This window comes from Erythrolamprus reginae, chromosome 2, assembly GCF_031021105.1.
Source record: "Erythrolamprus reginae isolate rEryReg1 chromosome 2, rEryReg1.hap1, whole genome shotgun sequence".
In the NCBI taxonomy this organism is placed as follows: Eukaryota; Metazoa; Chordata; class Lepidosauria; order Squamata; family Dipsadidae; genus Erythrolamprus; species Erythrolamprus reginae.
The window spans coordinates 300,939,060-300,958,178 of record NC_091951.1 but is presented as its reverse complement, the minus strand read 5'-3'; the positions used below and the strand labels follow the sequence as shown (position 1 = coordinate 300,958,178).

At 35.9% G+C, this 19,119-nt stretch overlaps 1 protein-coding gene across 16 annotated transcripts in view; it reads left to right on the top strand.

The window, feature by feature from the left end:
* PPIP5K2 (diphosphoinositol pentakisphosphate kinase 2) overlaps positions 1 to 19,119 on the top strand; it is a 67,714-nt gene that overhangs the window by 33,321 nt on the left and 15,274 nt on the right. For 9 of the 16 annotated variants that reach the window (XM_070742960.1, XM_070742962.1, XM_070742963.1 and 6 more), the window contains 10 exons: positions 1,329 to 1,470; positions 1,792 to 2,015; positions 7,088 to 7,215; positions 8,514 to 8,628; positions 9,236 to 9,343; positions 9,423 to 9,539; positions 10,278 to 10,451; positions 15,026 to 15,187; positions 16,430 to 16,499; positions 18,508 to 18,627. In XM_070742960.1, the coding sequence (XP_070599061.1) occupies positions 1,329 to 1,470; positions 1,792 to 2,015; positions 7,088 to 7,215; positions 8,514 to 8,628; positions 9,236 to 9,343; positions 9,423 to 9,539; positions 10,278 to 10,451; positions 15,026 to 15,187; positions 16,430 to 16,499; positions 18,508 to 18,627 (1,360 nt within the window). The remainder of the gene's footprint in view (positions 1 to 1,328; positions 1,471 to 1,791; positions 2,016 to 7,087; positions 7,216 to 8,513; positions 8,629 to 9,235; positions 9,344 to 9,422; positions 9,540 to 10,277; positions 10,452 to 15,025; positions 15,188 to 16,429; positions 16,500 to 18,507; positions 18,628 to 19,119) is intronic. The other 7 variants (XM_070742971.1, XM_070742972.1, XM_070742969.1 and 4 more) reach the window with 3 other exon arrangements.

Sequence of the window (19,119 nt, the reverse complement as noted above, 5' to 3'; positions counted from 1 at the left end):
AAAGAAAGAGAGACATAGCAAGAGAGACAGAGTGAGAGAAAGAGAAAGAAAGAGAGATAGCAAGAGAGGCAAAGAGAAAGAAAGAGACATATAGCAAGACAGTGAAAGAGAGAGAGAGAGCAAGAGAGAGAGAAAAAAGCAAGAAAGAGATAGCAAGAGAGACAGAGAGAGAGAGAGAGCAAGGGAGAGAGAAAGACATAGAGGAAGGGAAGGAGGGAGAGAGAAAGAGAGCAAAAAAGAGAGGAAGAAAGAAAGAAATAGGGATGGAGAGAGAGAAAGAAGGGAAGGAAGGAAAAGAGAGAAAGAGGGAGAAATAGAGTGAAAGGGAGGAAGAGAGAGGGTTTTTTTGTCCAAACTTTTCTTTAGCCCCCCCCCCCCCCCCCCCCCGCCCCCTTTCAGTGTTCCCCAGGATTTTGAAAATATGAATAATGTGCCGCGGCTCAAAAAAGGTTGGGAAACACTGGACTAGACTCTAGAGGGACCATGAGGTCTTTTTCTGCCGTCAATCTTCCATGTTTCTATGTTTCTAAGTGAGTTTGTTGCTTGAGTTTTACTCCATTTTATGTCTTTTCTTGCCATAGATGTTAAGTGAATCACTGACGCTATTAGATTACTATCATCGTTGTGAAGTGAATTTACCTTCCACATTGCTTGTGCTTATCAGGTTGCAAAAGGGGATTGCGTCATTCCAGAATACTGCAACCATCATAAATATGAGGCAATTGCCATGTATCTGAATTTTAATCATATGACCATGGATTGGTGCAAAGGTCATATATGAAAAATGGTTATATGTCACTTTTTCAGTGACATTGTAACTTTGAAGGGTCACTAAATGAACTGTTGTAAGTCAAGGGCTACATGTATTTAAACATATGTATTTTTCAGGGATTAGGATATCAGATGCTATACATCTGATAGTAGGGGTGTCAAACTGGATTTCAATGAGGGCTGTAGCAGGGTTGTGTTTGACCTCAGGAGGCCAAGGTGCACGTGACCAGCTGAATGTCTTTTGTGTCGGGGCACCTGTAGTGACCCAAGTGCTCTGCCAGCAAAAATAGACCCGAGCTCCATTTTCACCTGCAACGGCCTCCTGCAACCCTCTTCCAGCATAAATGGAACTCAGGAGGGCTGCCCACGGCTCTCAGGAGCTATGTTTATGTTTGCAGAGGCACCACAGGGCTGGTGCTTCGCTGTTTCTAGGACGGCCCCACGGACCAGATCTAAGCAGTCTGCAGGCCATAGCCTTGAGTTTGACATCCCTGAGTATAAGTATTATGTATGTAAGTATTATACCTTACATGTTTCTTTTTGGTTTGGTACTACAGCTGACACCATCTGGCAGCATTTCTCTGATAAAATCAATGCAAGTGATAAAAAATCCTATTAAGACGTGTGATAAGGTATATTCCTTAATCCAGAGTTTGACATCTCAAATCAAACAACGAATGGAAGATCCTAAGTTTGCAGGTAATCAGTTTGCTTAATAAGATTGGATTGATAATATTAATTATTCATATTTATTTTATAATTAACTGTTTGGATAAGATTTTTATTAATTTAGGTACAATTTTCAGAATAAAAAATTGTAATAGCTTGCCCAATGACTGCTAGCTACTCTAATATATTATTAGCAAATTAACTTCACTGATGTATATTGCTATGTAAGTAAAATAGCAGTAACTTTGTGCAGGAGAGAAGATAGCAATAAACTTAGTTAATACCAGAGTTGCAGAAGTATAAACTATTTTACTGAGTGTAATGATTACTTTTTAATAATTGTCCAATTAGATATTCAACTTTATCACAGTGAAACATTGGAACTAATGTTGCGTAGATGGGCCAAGCTTGAAAAAGACTTTAAAACAAAGAATGGAAAATACGATATAAGTAAAATCCCAGATATCTATGATTGCATAAAATATGATGTCCAGCATAATGTCTCCTTAAAGCTAGAAAATACAATGGAATTGTACAGACTGTCAAAGGCACTGGCTGATATTGTGATCCCTCAGGTATGTACATGGCTGCTTATGTAGTATTCTCATTATAATAAAATGGCTATGTTCTTCAGGCCATATTGTTAAGTGTTAAGGTTATGGCTAACTGTTATACAAATGACTAAATTTATTGTCTGAAATCTGCATTTGTACTTCATAAGGAGTCTTTATGAATTATCACAAATTGCAAAACGTTTTTTTATTTTTCTCCACTTCAAAGACGTACATATAACATCATATACCTTCAATACAACTTAACAACCATATTCTTAAATATAATCCTTCATCATAATTTCATATCCATTCTATTTATGTCTTTATTATGGTACATGTCATTTAAATTGTGCTGCTTCCATTGTCTAATTTTGTTACCTGGATTACGCAACAAAGAAAAATTATCTTCCAATTAAATTTCACACTACAGTGAACCCTCAAGTTTCGCGTCCTCGAGCATCGCGAAAGGGCTATATCGCTAGTTTTCAACCCGGAAGTAACTCCACCATCTGCGCATGCGTGCCTTTTTTTCTATGGCCACGCATGCGTAGATGGTGGAGTTTCCCGCCGGGCAGATAAGCTGCTGGGCGGCTTCCCTGGGTCTTCCCCCTCTTGCCCCGGTACGGCGGCGTGAGCAACGGCGTGGGCGGGCAGGCGGCACGCGCGGGGACACCCCAGCTCCGCTTCCCAGCTGGGAAGCGGCCCCAGCAACGGCGTGGGCGGTGCGCGCGCGCTTGGGGAAACCCCAGCTCCGCTTCCCAGCTGGGAAGCGGCCCCAGCAACGCGCGCGCGCGCTTAGGGACATCCCAGCTCCGCTTCCCAGCTGGGAAGCGGCCCCAGCAACGGCGTGGGCGGGCGGTGCGCGCGCGCTTGGGGAAACCCCAGCTCCGCTTCCCAGCTGGGAAGCGGCCCCAGCAACGCGCGCGCGCTTGGGGACATCCCAGCTCTGCTTCCCAGCTGGGAAGCGGCCCCAGCAACAGCGTGGGGGGGGCGGGCGGTGCGCGCGCGCTTGGGGAAACCCCAGCTCCGCTTCCCAGCTGGGAAGCGGCCCCAGCAACGCACGCGCGCTTGGGGACATCCCAGCTCCGCTTCCCAGCTGGGAAGCGGCCCCAGCAACGGCGTGGGCGGGCGGGCGGCATGCGCGCGGGGAAACCCCAGGCGCGAGCAACGGGGTGGGCGGGCGAAGGGCGGGCAGCGGTGGAAGTAAAAACACCATCTGCGCATGCGCAGATGGTGTTTTTACTTCCACACCGCTACTTCGCGAAAAATCGATCATCGCTTGGGGTCCTGGAACGGAACCCTCGCGATGGTCGAGGGACCACTGTATTACTTATTATTACAGTGGTACCTCTACTTAGGAACTTAATTCATTCCATGACCAGGTTCTTAAGTAGAAAGGTTTGTAAGTAGAAGCAATTTTTCCCATAGGAATCCATGTAAAAGCAAATAATGCATGCAAACCCATTAGGAAAAAAATAAAAGCTTGGAATTTGGGTAGGAGGTGGAGGAAGAAGAGGAGGAAGACAGTCGCTGCCGAAGGAAGAAGGTGAGGTGAGGGGAATCAAAAAAATCCAAAACTTTAAGGCTTAAAAAAAAAAAGAGGGACTCTGAGGCAATGAGGAGCACACATCTCCCATAGACCCGGCATGAGCTGTCTCCCATACATTGTGCCAGAGAGAGAAAGGGGAGGGGTGATTTTGGGTGGCATAGGAAGCGTTTGAAGGGGTGATTTTGGAGGTGATTTGGGGTGGCGTAAGAAGCTTTTGGAGGAGTGATTTTGGGAGAGATTTGGGGCGGTGTAGGAAGTGTCTGGAGAGTTGATTTTGGGAGCGATTTGGGGCGGCGTTAGCCTTCACTTTGTCCGCCGTCCGCTTTTTTTTTAAGCCTTAAAGTTTGGCTTTTCGTAATGGGTTTGCACACATTATTTGCTTTTACATTGATTCCTATGGGAAACATTGTTTCATCTTATGAACTTTTCTATTTACGAACCTTGTCATGGAATGAATTAAGTTCGTAAGACAAGGTATCACTGTATTATTAATATAATATAAATTTATATTTTTATAAATAAAATAATAATACAAAATAACAATAAAATAATGTTTATAATGTTTATGGAACAATATAAATACAATATATTTGGATCTTAGCAGATAGGCAGTATTGTAATCCAAAACAAAAAAGAGTGGTTTTGTTTGTAATCCAAAACAAAAAGGGACCAGGAAGCCAATGTGACCAAAATTGAGACATGAATATTGGGATATGAATTCTCTCATTTTGTCTAAAGCTCTTACCCATCTGTCATGAGTTTGCCCCTCCCTGTTTTAATCAATTACTTTGTTTTAACTGATTAAGAATTGAAATGGAACACTTTTATCACCTCATCATATGATGATGATGGAACATAAACGATCCCCTCTAATATTGTGTATTGTATATTTTATATGTTGTGAGCCGCCCGGAGTCCTTGGAGAGGAGCGGCATAGAAATCCAATAATTGACATGTTTTTAGCCATAATATTAGCATAATATCAGATGTTGTCTCCACAACATCTTTATTAAATGTCTAAACTGCATCCAATGGTGATTTAAAGCCTTATTGTAGTATAGAGATAAGAAGGAAATAACTGATTCTCCCTCCAGTGAATATTGTATCCTTTACCTTTGTCCTTGCAATAAAATAAGGCTTTAAAAATATATCTAGTGAATCCAGTGAATGCATTTTCTGGATGAATCTGTATCTAAAAATGTGCTTGGGGATGCTTGTTCATATCAAGTGGCCTTACCTGTTTTGATATATGGTCCTACTAATTAGCATACAGCCTGCGCAAAGCTCTCTGGAGTCAGGTTGAAACAAGTTCTCTACTGCTGCTGTCAATGCTTAGGCCCCTTAGGTTAATCTTAGGGTAGGATGGGTAGGTTAATCCTTTTTTTAAAAAAATATTTTTTATTATTTTCAAAAAAAGACAAACAGAAACATACAACATTGAACATTTAAGGAGCTACCATTGCTCCGCTTATCGTAGAAGTCTAACTAATACAGAATATAAAAAGCTCTAACTATTGCCAGATCTTAGCAGATTACTTTATCATTAAATTTAATTCTATATTTTTAAGATTAAAATTATTAGTTAAATTTCTTTATGTTTTTTTTAAAGATGATACACTTGTATATATATACATATGTATGAAGAACAATAAACAAATTATTAGTGATACAAGAAGAAAATGAAATAAACACTTCTAAGTTAGTTATCATATAAACTATTTAATTCTATCTTGTAATTTTTCAAATAGTCATTTATTCTTATATATTTAATTTTTTATACTATTTTTAACATTCCACCAGTCGTATACTTTGTCCCATATTTGGTAAAATTCTGTTTCAGTTTGGTTATTCAAACGTTTAGTCATCATGTCTAATTCTGCACATTCTATAATTTTTTTAAATACCTCCGTATCTTTCGGTATCGCCTTTTCTTTCCATTTCTGTGCAAATACTATTCGTGCCGCCGCCAATATATGTATTATTAAATAGTAAATTTCTTTTTTATACTTTATATTTGAAATACCCAATAGGAAAAATTCAGGAGATTTTTTGATCTTCTCCTTTGTTATTTCATTTATCCAATTCTCTACTTTATTCCAAAATATTTTTGTCTCAGAAAAGGTCCACCATGCATGATAATATGTGCCAACTTCTTTTTTGCATTTCCAACAAATAGGCGATACAGATGGAAACATTTTAGAAATTCTATGTGGTGGAAGGTGCCATCTATAAAAAATCTTAATTTGATTTTCTTTAAAAGAGATTGATTTTGTTATTTTCCAATTATACTTCCATACCTTTTCCCAAGTATCTAAATCAATCTCTTTACCAAAATTTTTGCACCAACTGATCATATTATCTTTCAATATCCAACCTATCGTTCTATGATTTAATAAATATTTATAAACATTTCCAATTGTCTTTGTTTGACTTTGGAATAATAATTTGCTCAGTACATTATTTTCTTTTTAAAAAATATAAGTCTTTATGTCTATTTGGTATCTAGAACTAATCTGCATGTAATGCCACTAATCTAAATCTATACCTAACTCGTATAACTCTTGTTTTGTTCTTAGTTTTAATTGGTTATCTAACAAGTCACTGTATTTCCAAATCTTACCTTTTCCTTTAAGATTCGAGTGTACAATAGCTTCAGAGGGTGAAACCCATTCTGGCATAACTAAAAAGTGATTTTTCTTTATTTCATTCCACACTTCTATTAATGCTTTTCTAATAACATTGTTTTTGAAATATGAGTGAGTTTTTAATTTATCATACCATACAAATGCATGCCATCCGACCATCAAGTCGTGACCTTTTAGATTGAGCAATCTTTGATTTTAATTAGCATTAAAAGATCTATGACGAGAACAGCATTTAAAAGATAAACAGTATACTTTTTATTCCAACCCGCATAAGAATGGTCTAGAATTGATATGGCTTGGGCCCCTACACACATAATGGAACAAATAAGTGAAATAGAAATAGAGATAAATACTTGGGCGGACCATAACCCTTTATCCTTATATTGGAAAGGTAAAAGGAGAATAAAGAATTGGTCTATAATAAAAGATCCTGAATATAAGAAATGGATAGAGAAGGAATTAGAGATTTTTTTAAAAATAAATAAAAACACAGATACCACACCTCAAAATTTATGGGATACAACTAAAGCATATATACGCGGACTAACAATATCATTTATAGCAAAAAAAAAATGGGTACGTTAATCCTAATCATGTCTATATCATTGCTCGCTGAGTTGACATGCCTTCCTGTCTTCAGGAAAAATAGGACTTTACAATTTAGCAAAGTAATGCAATGTTTTGTTTTGCTTTTTTGAGTCAAGGGGCAGATCCAGCAGCAGGACAAGGATCAGAGACTCATCCCTATGACCATCTACTACTGTGACATTATCTGAAAGTGAAATTACCTTATTAAGGGCTTAGGTAGAAATAGGTATTTAGCTAACAAATTCAATTACAGATTGAGAGGGAATTTTCAAGAGTATCCAAATTTATTTTTACTTTTTTTTTCACTTAAGGAATATGGTATTACTGAGGCTGAAAAATTAGAGATTGCTAAAGGTTACTGTAATCCACTACTGAGAAAAATTCGGTCTGATCTTCAGAGGACTCAGGATGATGATACTGTTAACAAACTCCATCCTTTGTAAGTTTTTTAAACCACTTTTTCAACATTATTAAAGCCCTTATTGTGTGTGTGTGCGTGAGAGAGAGAGAGAGAGAGAGAGAGAGAAACACATGCATCACAAAATCTCCAGAACCATAAAGCCTACAAATTTGAATTTGGTACATACGTTCCTTTTGGCTTCTATGTGCTCACTAAGAAATGACCATCAGATCATTAGTATTTCTTGTTATCAACATTCTCTGATGCTAAGGAGTTAGACGTTCTACTCTCCCTCCCACCTGAAAATAACTCTGTTCCAATTGATACTTGGGCATGGTCAGTGTGTGACTCATCTGGCCTGCAGACTGGGAGTTTGGAGAAGATCAACAGAGCCAGCCTGAGGAAAAGAAGGGGGATAGGAAAGGAGAGGCCTTTTTGTGGCAAGCCTGAAGGAGAAAAAGAGGAATAGGAGAGGAGAGGCTTCTGTGGGGCAAGCCTGAGGAAGAGTAAGGGATAGGAGAGGATCAATGAGGCCAGCCTGAGGGGAAGAAGTGGGTAAGAAGGGTTCATTGGGGCCAACCTGAGGGAGAGAAGAGAGGAGAGGCTTCTGTAGAGCAAGCCTGAGAAGAGAAGGGAGGAGGAGAGGTCGATCATAACTACTCATTAATTTTCAAGTTGTAAGTATCGATTTATCAAGCCTGATCACATAGTTTTGTAGCAGACATGGGTATTCAGCTAGTATAACAATAAATTTAGCTAAATGTTTAGTTAAAATGTCCTCCTATGAAGTCTATATGATTTTAACATTAAAAAACCAATGGTTTATCTATATATGATCACAAACATGGTAAATTGAAGCACTTGAACTTAAGGCAAAGATTCTGATAAGATTCTGATTTTATTTTTGATCAAGGATGTGCAGATTATCAAATACAGATAGCATTATATTCTGCAGTTTAAAATAAGGGTTCAACTTAAGACAATTCAGAGTGTGAAGTATATTTTTATTAACCATAAGTGTAGCACTTATTAATATTTCAGAGTTCCTCCAATTTGAGATTTAGATCCAAAATAAATATGAATTCATAAAGGCTGTATAAAATTTAAGCACAAAAACAAAAATATATTGTTTTATGCCTAGGTTGATTAATTGTGAACAGGAAAAAATTGTTGAAGCTTAAACGGTGAACCTAATTCATTATTATTAGTAGAAAACTCTGGAAATGTCCATTAGTTAATTTTCAGATTTTAGATCGAGAAATTTTAAGTTTTAGATTTGTTGAATAGTATATGCAATGTATGGTTCCCTTTACCCACTTATACAACTTTATTTTTAGGTATTCTAGTGGAGTTATGTCTCCTGAACGTCATGTGCGAACTAGGCTGTACTTCACTAGTGAGAGTCATGTCCATTCATTGCTTTCAACTCTTCGCTATGGTTCTTTATGTAATGTAAGTGTTTCAGTGGCATTCCTGTTCAGAATCCCAAAGATAAGAAGATACATTTAATAACCAACATTATTAAATAACCAATACCCTACTTATTCAGTAATAATTTTTCTTTCACAAATAACCTGAAAGATTATCTAAAGAGTCATCATAGTTGACTTCTAATCATTTCAGTAATGGAAACATTGATCGATTACTTTGCAAAAATCCTGTTACGCTTTTGTGATTTCATTGTGCTCTAAAACATATGTAAATATTAGTTAATATATAAAACTAAACTAATGCTTAAAGCCACGTTTTATTGAACAAGTTTAATAGCCTGGTTTGCATATTAATGGATTTGATAATAAATTTAAAATAATATGCAAAAAATAAATCTTTAGGATTAGTTTCTGGCTGGCAACGTGTCTTTATTTTTCCTGAATATTGTACTTTACATCACTTGATAAATAAATGTATAACACTGAATTATAAACTATATCAACTGAAGATACATTCCGAGCGCCTATATTGTAAATACATTTAAGATAACTTACAATTATTTTAAGTATTAGGGTTAAAAGGGAGATAGCCAATACTAAACAAGTGGTATTTACATTTTTCATGTAAGGCATCAAAAGATGAACAGTGGAAGAGAGCTATGGATTACCTTAATGTTGTCAGTGAACTCAATTACATGACCCAAATAGTTATCATGCTGTATGAAGATCCAAATAAGGTAAGGAAATAAACAATAATTTAAGAGAAAAGCCAATTACATATAGTCAGAATATGACCTAACTTATACATTTATTTAGGAGGTCTCATCAGAAGAACGCTTCCATGTAGAGTTACATTTTAGTCCAGGAGCTAAAGGATGTGAAGAAGATAAAAACTTACCATCAGGTTTTGGATACAGACCTGCTTCACGGGAGGTAAGTGCTTCTAGAAATGCTTCTCATATGAAACTTAAAGAGCACTTTTTGTGTCATTTCACAGCATTTGGTTTATAAATAAAAATCTTCAGTTTTTGGTTTAAGTTTAGAAACTTCCCAAATATATTTAACTACTTTAAGTCAGACAGTATGCACTGTTTCTATATAATTATGTAAAATAGATGCCCATCTATTAAGTGATAATTAGCAAGGACTTGCATTAAAAGTTGAATTTAGAGTACTGTTATAATAAAATTGAAACCTTTGTTATTAGGTATGTTTGATTTATAGTACTTTTCAATATGGAGAAAGCATAATAGATCTTGCTTAGCAAATATCATATTTACTAATATTAGAAGTTATAATGGCACTGGAAAAAATAATTTCCTGACTGGTCTTCACATTTACAAAGTCCTGACGTTAAAGTGATTGAAATTTGAGCAATTTGCAACAGGTGGGCATTTACAATCAGTGTCCTGCGGTCATGTGATTTACATTTATGTGTATTGTAATTGGCTTCCAAAAAGCAAAGTCAATTGAGAAGCTGGCAATAAAAACACATGTGATGTCTCTTAACATCACTTGATTAATAACTGAATGGGAATAACTTTATAAGTGTGTCATAGTCACAACATTGCACATTTCTAGTTAAGGCCATATAGGCAATATTCAAGGGAATGATGCTTTTAGATTGCTTGACAAAATGTTATATTACATGAAATATCTCTTTTCTTTTAGAATGATGATTCAAAGCAGACATCCTGTAGAAATGAGAATGATGAGGACCCCCATGCTTATAAAAGAGATGAGACTGATCGTTCAATAATGATATTCAAACCAATGGTGTCAGATCCAATTCACATACACAGGAAGTCACCCATTTCAAGACCTAGGAAAATGGGTTCATCAGAAGTAAGTTTGGATATACCAGTATTTTTTTGTATCTAATTGATTTTGGTGATATTAAAAAATTGGAAAACATACTAGTATTGGAATATTATTATATTTATATTTATGATAGAATAGAATAGAATAGAATAATAGAATAGAATAGAATAGAATAGAACAAGTGTGATTGAACACACAAGGAATTTATCTTGGTGCATATGCTCTCAGTGTACATGAAAGATAAGTTATAATGATTAGTTGGTTGGTTGATTGATTAACTACCATCAAATCAATGTCAACTCCTAGCAACCATAAAGATAGATTCATTCCACGAGTGTATCCGTAACTTGGTCTTTGAGGTATTCCAATGGTGAACACATTCCCCCATTAAACTTGTATACAGTTTACTTAATTATAATATACTTAATTAGGAAGATAAGTCTACATATCTCTGAACAATAGTTATAAAACTAATTAGGAAGATAAGTCTACATATCTCTGAACAATAGTTATAAAACTATTTTTGTAGATTTCTGGAAACTAATCAGCCATTAGCCTATTAGCACAATTAAATAAAGTGGGAATATTAAACCAGTGTTTCTGGCTGTATAAAACGGGCAACACTGCAATATATGCATAACTTGTTCAATTTCCTTCACCAGGTATGGCATAAATACTCTTGCACTTTATGTTGAGATGATGTCACCTTTCTTGATTGCTTGGTTGATTATTTCTACTTTTTCTTTATTTATTTTTTGGTTTAAACTTTTAAAGATTATTTAGAATGGATGTTTTAATGACATTATTATAACCTACTGAGAATATTTGAACTATAAAGTGTAAAATATCAAATAGGGATGCCACAGCATTTTATGTGGCCAAATTAAATATAGTGAGGCGGAAATGCAATATTAATAGACTGAAAGTTTTTCCCAACAGACTACTGTCATAGTTTCTGGATTATGTTCTAATTTTTTTTCTGATAATCATTGACAAGCATATACTTACTTCAGTTCCATTTTAACTCAAAACTAAGGAAAGCCAAGTATTGGGCTGAGTTCACAATATTCAGAATGATATGTTTCTTCAAGGTGACAAAAATGTATCTAGAAAAATCAGAGACAAGCAAGCCGTAAATGAAAATAAATTTCAGTGATAATTTTAAATTATAGAACTGCATGTGAACCTATAGAGAACCTAATCCTAATTCTATATGCAATTTAAAAATTGACATGCTCATAGACCCATGATGGCAAACCTATGGCATGCGTGCCTCAAGTGGCCATATCGGTGGGCATGCCAGCTTTGGTCCAGCCCACACGCGTGCACTGGCCAGCTGATTTTCAGGCCTTCTGGACCCACTGGGAGCCAGGAAACAGACTATTTTCAGCCATTGGAGGGGGTGGGAAAGGGCCATTTTTGCTCTTCTCATGCTTCAGAGCCTTTCTAGGAGTCTGGGCAGGATGAAAATGCCCTCCCTCCCACCTCCCAGAGGCCAGAAATGGCCTGTTTCCCAACTTGAAGAGGAGGGCCAGGGTGGGGAAGGCCGTTTTTGCCCTCCCCCAGCTCCTAGAAAGGCTCTGCGGTTTGGAGAGAGCAATAAAATGGGCCTTCCAGTTCAACCAGAACTTTGCAAATAGGCAATTTTCTGCCTCTGAAAGGACCTCAGGGCAGAGGGAGACCATTTTAGCCTCCGCAGGCTCCTAGAAAGGCTCTGCAGTTTGGGGAGAGCAAAAAAAATGGGCCTTCTGGTTGAAGCAACACTTGGCAAATGGGCCATTTTCTGCCTCAAGGGCCTCCAGGAGTGAGGGGATGGTGGGAGAGGCCATTTTTGCCCTCCCCAGGATCCTAGAAAGGCTCTGAATCCTGAGGAGAATGAAAAATGGACGTGCCATCGCGTGTTGGGAGTGGGGGAGATGTCACGTGTGTATGAGCAGGGGGGCCAAATAGAATTATGGATGTGGGTACACATGCAGGCACCCCTGGTGCATCCGCCCCCGGCATGCAAACTAAAAAAAGGTTTGCCATCACTGTCCTAGACATTTGGAATATGGATTAGCAAAAATCATAACATGAGGTGGCCTTCCATCCTTCCAAGGTGGGTAATATGAGGACCCGGATTGTGGGGGCAATATGCTGGCTCTGTTAAAAAGTGCTATTGCTAACATGTTGTAAGCCGCCCCGAGTCTAAGGAGAAGAGCGGCATAAAAATTGAATAAACAAATAAATAAGAAATATTTGCGATAATTAATATTTCAGTATTAAAATTAAAATCAGAATTAAAAGACCTCGAGAACGACATATCCCGTATGCTAATATTTTACATTTTTATTCTGAGGCAGAAGTAACACTGGTACAACTATAATTCCAAAACATTTGGCAATTTTATATAACTGAATTTTAGTATTTTGAACTGGTTTAAGTAGGAATGTAGCAACCAGTTTAATGTAATAGTTAAGGCATCAGGCTAGAAAGCCAAAATGTTGAGTTTTAGTACCACTTTAGGCACAAAGGCAGCTGGCTGAACTAGGCCAATCCCTCTCTCTCAGCTCATGGAAACAGGCAATAGCAAACCACTTTTGAAAAATATTGCTGAAAAATATTGCAGGAACTAGTTGTAAGTAGTCAAAGATTGACTTGCAAAGGGGGGGGGGGGAACCAAACAGCTAAGAGTAATTAGCATTGTTCATATAGGAAAAATGAAGGCATTAGATAATCTGGAAGTAGTGGTTTGACAGCAAATCTCCTTTGCTTCTGCTTGGTATTCAGTATTCCAAATTATCTACGAGTGTTTCTTCTGGCGTGATTTGAACCATAGAAAATCTTTTTTTGTCTGCTGTACGTCTTAAGATTGCTCTCAGTCTTTAAATATATATATACTCTGCTTTGTGCAAGTTATGTCTGCCTATTAAATCTATTGGTAACCATTATAAGAGCAGTAGCTCAAGTTTGGCAGAGATAGAATTGCTTAAATGATACTTAAATGTAGCAAAAATATTCCTCTTTGTATTTGTTGTCATAACTGTCCTGTCGTTGGTCATCAAGTAAGTTACCTTCAGTGGCATCCATGGTGACAGTGACTAGCTTCCAAGTGAAAGCCCTGCCTTATTTTAATGTGCTTTGCATACGTTGCGCACATAAAGCCAGTAACTGTTGCTTCAGACGTCTCCAAATCCTTATTGTAGGGTCTCTTCTTTCTGTCAATTAACAATTCAGTGTTAGCTCCAGGGAATCAGGATTCACAGGTCACTTAATGTGAAATCTGGTTACATAAGCTTCCATTTTCCAACAATTGCTGTATGTATGTCTTGTTATTTTGAGCCCTCTCATCTTTTATCTAACATTTGCACTGAATTCTTTTGACACAACACTTCTGAATTAGCTAGCCTGCTGAAAGCAAATTCTGTAATCTCTCTGCTTTACTATATTTCTGTAATATTTGTCATTTACAATAATGGAAAAATGCATTACTTTAATAGCATGAATACGTTTTATTAAATTTAAACAGCTTATAATTTTTAATGACCTATGAATATTTTTGAAACATGCTTTCTTTCAGGATGCAGAAAGATCTGCTATAACAGTATTATACCTATCTTCTCTAGCTTTTGATTTATACATGTGAGTTCTATTAGTTCTATACAAATTAAAATATTAATTTACTGAGCATAGTTATGTGCAACTTAAATATGGGAAACTGGAAAATATTGTTACACTATATTACATTTCTTTTGAAGGCATTTGTATATATTTAAAGGAACATTGTCAAATTATTTTTATCTCAAAGAGAAATATTGAAAACTCATTTAAAGTAAAAGATTTTGGTTATGAAAAATAATTTGCTAAAAAGATTTTTTTTTTCCTCTCTAGAGGCTGATATTAAGTTACTGCCAGTGTGTGTTAACATAAAGTATCTGTAATTTTGTCATTTATAAACAAAACATGTTATTTTTTAAAAAAAATATTCCTTGTGAACTTTATCTTGGTGTTAAGATACTTAATATCCTTCAAATGGAATATTGTATTGAGATTTGTGTGTATTGAGCATTGTTGATATGGAAGGTGTTTTTTTACTGGTGGATGTTTGGTTCACTTATCTACAGAACTAGAGGAAGAATGAGACTTAACCTGACAATTGATGTGGTTAAATTTCACTAACATTAGAAAAAGTTAGTGAAACGTATCTTCAGAAAATACTTTTACCGCTATCAAAGTTCAGCTATAAAATTTCTAGGGTTTTTAAAGTTTCTTTCATAAGAATACTGCATTAATGATATAGGATGGAGCAAAAGTGTTTGTGTCTATGTTTACAAGTATTACGTTTGTGCCTGAGATACACACACACACATACATACACACACACACACACACAATTTTACTCATTTCCGTGTAGAATTTAAAAATCACCATTAATATTGCTGACGTACTGTACTTGTAGCAAAACCAGTAGCTGAATAGTTGCAGTTGCTGGTGGATTTTGTTTGGTTAGAATCGAGCTACATAGAAAAGAGTGCAACTATATTTTATTTTCTTACCATTTAGCTCTGACTCTAACGTTGCATGCTTTGCTGTTTTTTTGCCCCCTTTCTCATTTCCAGGAAGAGAGCCCCCTGAGTGTATCTAGCCCAGAGTGGCTGCATTATACCAGTGGTGTGGGTACTGGGCGTCGAAGACGCAGATCAGGGGAACAAATCACTTCTTCCCCTGTCTCCCCTAAATCATTGGCTTTCACATCCAGTATTTTTGGCTCATGGCAACAGGTTTTTAAACTTTACTTCATTAAACGTTACTGTGCATTCCAGGCAGGAACCAATTGTCTTTAAGGACATCTAATCCCTTGTTCTGGATTTTGTTCAAAGTAAATTACTTCACCTGTCATTAAAATATGATTTTAAAAATAATAATTACTTCCAAAAATGCCTGGGGGGAAAAAAGCAAGTGCATGTCTTATTTTTGTTTGTTTTTTTCCTTCACAATTTTCCCTTAACGTATTTGGTTATATAATAGTTTGTTTCCAGCATTATGGATTAGTATGGGTTGTAGCCTAATGAAACAAACCTAAGCTCTGGCTTAGCTGTCCTTCAAGGGTTTTTTCCCAAAGAAATAAAAGCAGCAGCAATTAATTTGGTGGCAGGCAAATCTAAATGGTTGCTTGTTTTTTGCTGACATTGGAAATAATTGGATTATGCTCTATTTGGGGTTAGAAATAGATAATATTAATCAGTTGCCATTAACTGTGCAGGAAAAAAATCATTAATACTAATCATTACTTTCTCCATGCCTTAACTAGATATACTTTTTTTTCCTTCCCCTCTCTCCTCCTCCTCCTCTTTCTCCTCTTCATTCTTCCCACAGTACTTCACCCATTGTCACGTAAAATATGCTGAAATGGGAAAATGAATATAACATTGTATACTTAACTAAATATGTTAGTCAAAAAGCTAATACTTCAAAGCAGTTGTCTGGTTTATACTAAACAATGGATGGTGTTCTGTTGTGAAAACTTCTTTAGACACTACATTGTTTCTGTTTGTTCTTGACTTTTTAAAATATTTTGCTGTAGAGAATAAGTGTTAATTTTGAACTTCAGAAATTCATTCTGGTAGGGCTGTGTATGGTTCAGTGATTGTATGGTGACTTCATCAGCCTGTCTGTATTTCCTCTTTTTTTTCCCCCTTCCAATACAGGCGCAGTTTAGGAGTATTCATTTGGTAAACTGAACTAAAACAATACAGTTATCTGTGTTTTCATAATTTTCTTGGTGTCTGTCCTGTTTTATCATGAATGCCTGCTTGCACCACTTCATTGCAAGGATCTCATGAGTGAAATGGAACTCCTTCAGCAATAATTGCATGATCTTTCATATTATGTTGGTATTTCTACTAATCCATTGTATGGCTTTTTAATACTTGTCTGTCTTAGCAGGTGGCTGCTTCAAGTTTAATGGATTGAACCAGCCCATTAGACTGCTTTCCTTATTTATCTCTCTCTCTCATGTCCAGGCACCATCAGAAAATAATAGTCTCTTTCGACCTCCAAGAACAATTGTGGAACAAAAGACCAGTAGTATAGGTATGTACCTCTAATAAAATCCTGATTCTTTGAAATGGAAGTATCCTGGTTTTAATATTGTTCTGATAAACTTGTAGGTTTGCAATTTGACATCACAGTAATTTTAATATCAACAGATTTTTGGATCAATACCAAAAACAAACTAAGATTACTGGGATGATATTTATTTATTTTATTTATTTTATTAATTGGATTTATATGCTGCCCCTCTCCAAAGACTCGAGGCAGCTTACAACATATAAAAAGAACAGTAAAAAAGATATTCAAGCTATTCCTTTTATTTTTCTTATTTGCTTTTCTTTTCTTTTAAAAACAATAGTAAAAGTTCTTTGCACTACCCCAAATTCCATCAACTACAGCTTTCAGTGTATAAACATAGATAGTTATTGCAACTGCTGTCTTATAGCACATTTTATTTTAGTCTAGATACTGCTTTCTAAATAGTACTTCAAAAGGATACTTTTATTAAATCATACTTTACTGTATCAATGTTATTGAAAACATTATTGTCTTCTTCATCTAAAATGATTTCCAGGGTGGGTTTCAATATAATCAGAAACCCAAAAAACCCCACATTTGTGCTTTACAGATTTATTTCACAAGACCAAAAAGGGTTGATGAAGGAAGAGAGGAAAAAAGTCATCACTAGTTACGAGTTTTTAAGGCTACTAAAACTCTTTTTATACACTTTTTGAATGGGATTGAGAACCAGCTCAGTGGCGCTGGTCTTCTAACACAGCAAATGTAGAGGGTTTTCAGGATTAGCATTCACTTTCGGCAACCTAATATTTGTCAATAGTACATTGTTAATTATTTGTGTTGTTAGATATGGATGATCCAGTTTGTATAAAGCTTTCAGAACAAACAAAATGATAAATATTGTCAAATAACTTGACATATAACCTGTTAAAAATTCTGTATTTCTCTGCTAAATTCTGTACTCCTTCAATGCAGCCTTTATTTGGTATTAATCATATCAGCAGTTCCTTAGAAAAATGCATATACAATAGGTGCTCTTGGTTTTTAGAATTTACTTTTTCTAATTTTCAATCTTCATCTCTATGTTATATCACATTATCAGTGTGGGATAAAAAAAGCCTGGTCTACTTATCTGTATAAGTGAAGGTATAACTTTGCTTCAAAAGTTTTTGCTGCAGCTGTGGTACTAAACACTAGATGAGTTTCATCATCATCACAGGTCCTAGTAATGTTTTACTTTTTGTAGGTCATTAATAGCTACTGCAATTCCTAATATAGACCAGTTTTTAAATAGGAAATTTTTCCTGCTACAAGTTCCACTGAGAAACACATTTTATCAATGGTTGAAAAATAAATTGCATCTACAGCATCTTTTGTAACTTTTAAATGTATATTACATAGTGATAGATATGCCACAGAAAAATAACCTTGTAATTGTGTATTAATATTACTTTTTATAAGTAAGATTTGTTTAGTTTAGCAAAAACACAGTTGCTTATACAATTTCAATATTAATTTGAAATTAATATATTTTAATACAAGTATAGTGAATTTAGCTACTTGGCATATTTCATGGGATCCATCTACCAAAGACCCAAAATGGATGTAAGCCACAAGCAGATGGTTTGAGAACTACTGAAGATCTCCAGGAAAACTTGCATATGAACAAGTTCTGCTGTATCTAGAATTCTGTCTTCATTTTTTTCCAGTTTAAGTACCGTTTCTGAAATCTAACCTTTATAATTCCAATCTTTTTTATTTTACACTGCCACTTTTTCCTTTGCCAAGTTTGCTTATCCTTCATTTAAGGACAACCTTATCTTTGGTAAAAAGGACTTTAAATACAAATTATTATAGGAAATTACTGTAAATATCACTATGATGTTACAAGCATAATACAGATCTATCCAAGGCAATGCTACAAAGTGCCTTTTGTGTGGTAAGAGCAAAATGCTTGCATGCTGCATGCATCCCAATGTGAATAGAAGAACACCTGGTTTTTGTATGTATTTTCTCTAACTCCCATCAGGGTCTCACTGTGCGAGCCTGTTTAGCACCTCAGTGCTCGGGGGGTCTTCAAGTGCACCCAATCTACAGGATTATGCTCGTACTCATCGTAAAAAGCTGACTTCTTCTGGCTGCATAGATGGTATGTGCACACTTTCGCACATGCATTTACATTTACACATGCCCACTATCTTGCACACTGAGGAACACTTTTTAAAAAGGCCTAAATCTTTTGACTGAGAAGAAGGCTAAGTTATTATTTGTCACTATTAAATACAGTGAATCTTACTGCCTATCTTTTCAGCATTAGGTTGAGGTTAATGGTTCTTCAGTTCTCTTGTAATATATCGCCTTCTGAATAAAAAGCTTTAAGAAATACAATCTGTACAAAAATTAATGTTTTGAAGTATCACCAAAAGTGTTTTGAAAAATATATTTTGGAAATTCTTGAAATTGGTCAGGAATAAAACAATTAAAAATATAAATATTTTTAAATTATACTTTAGGCTTTGGACAGTTAATGGAAATGACAGCACCAAATTTTGAATGATATTGCAATATTTTCTAACATGTTTGAGAATAAAAAACACATACACCTTTTTTTCTGCTGTCTCTACCTGAACATTAAATGCCA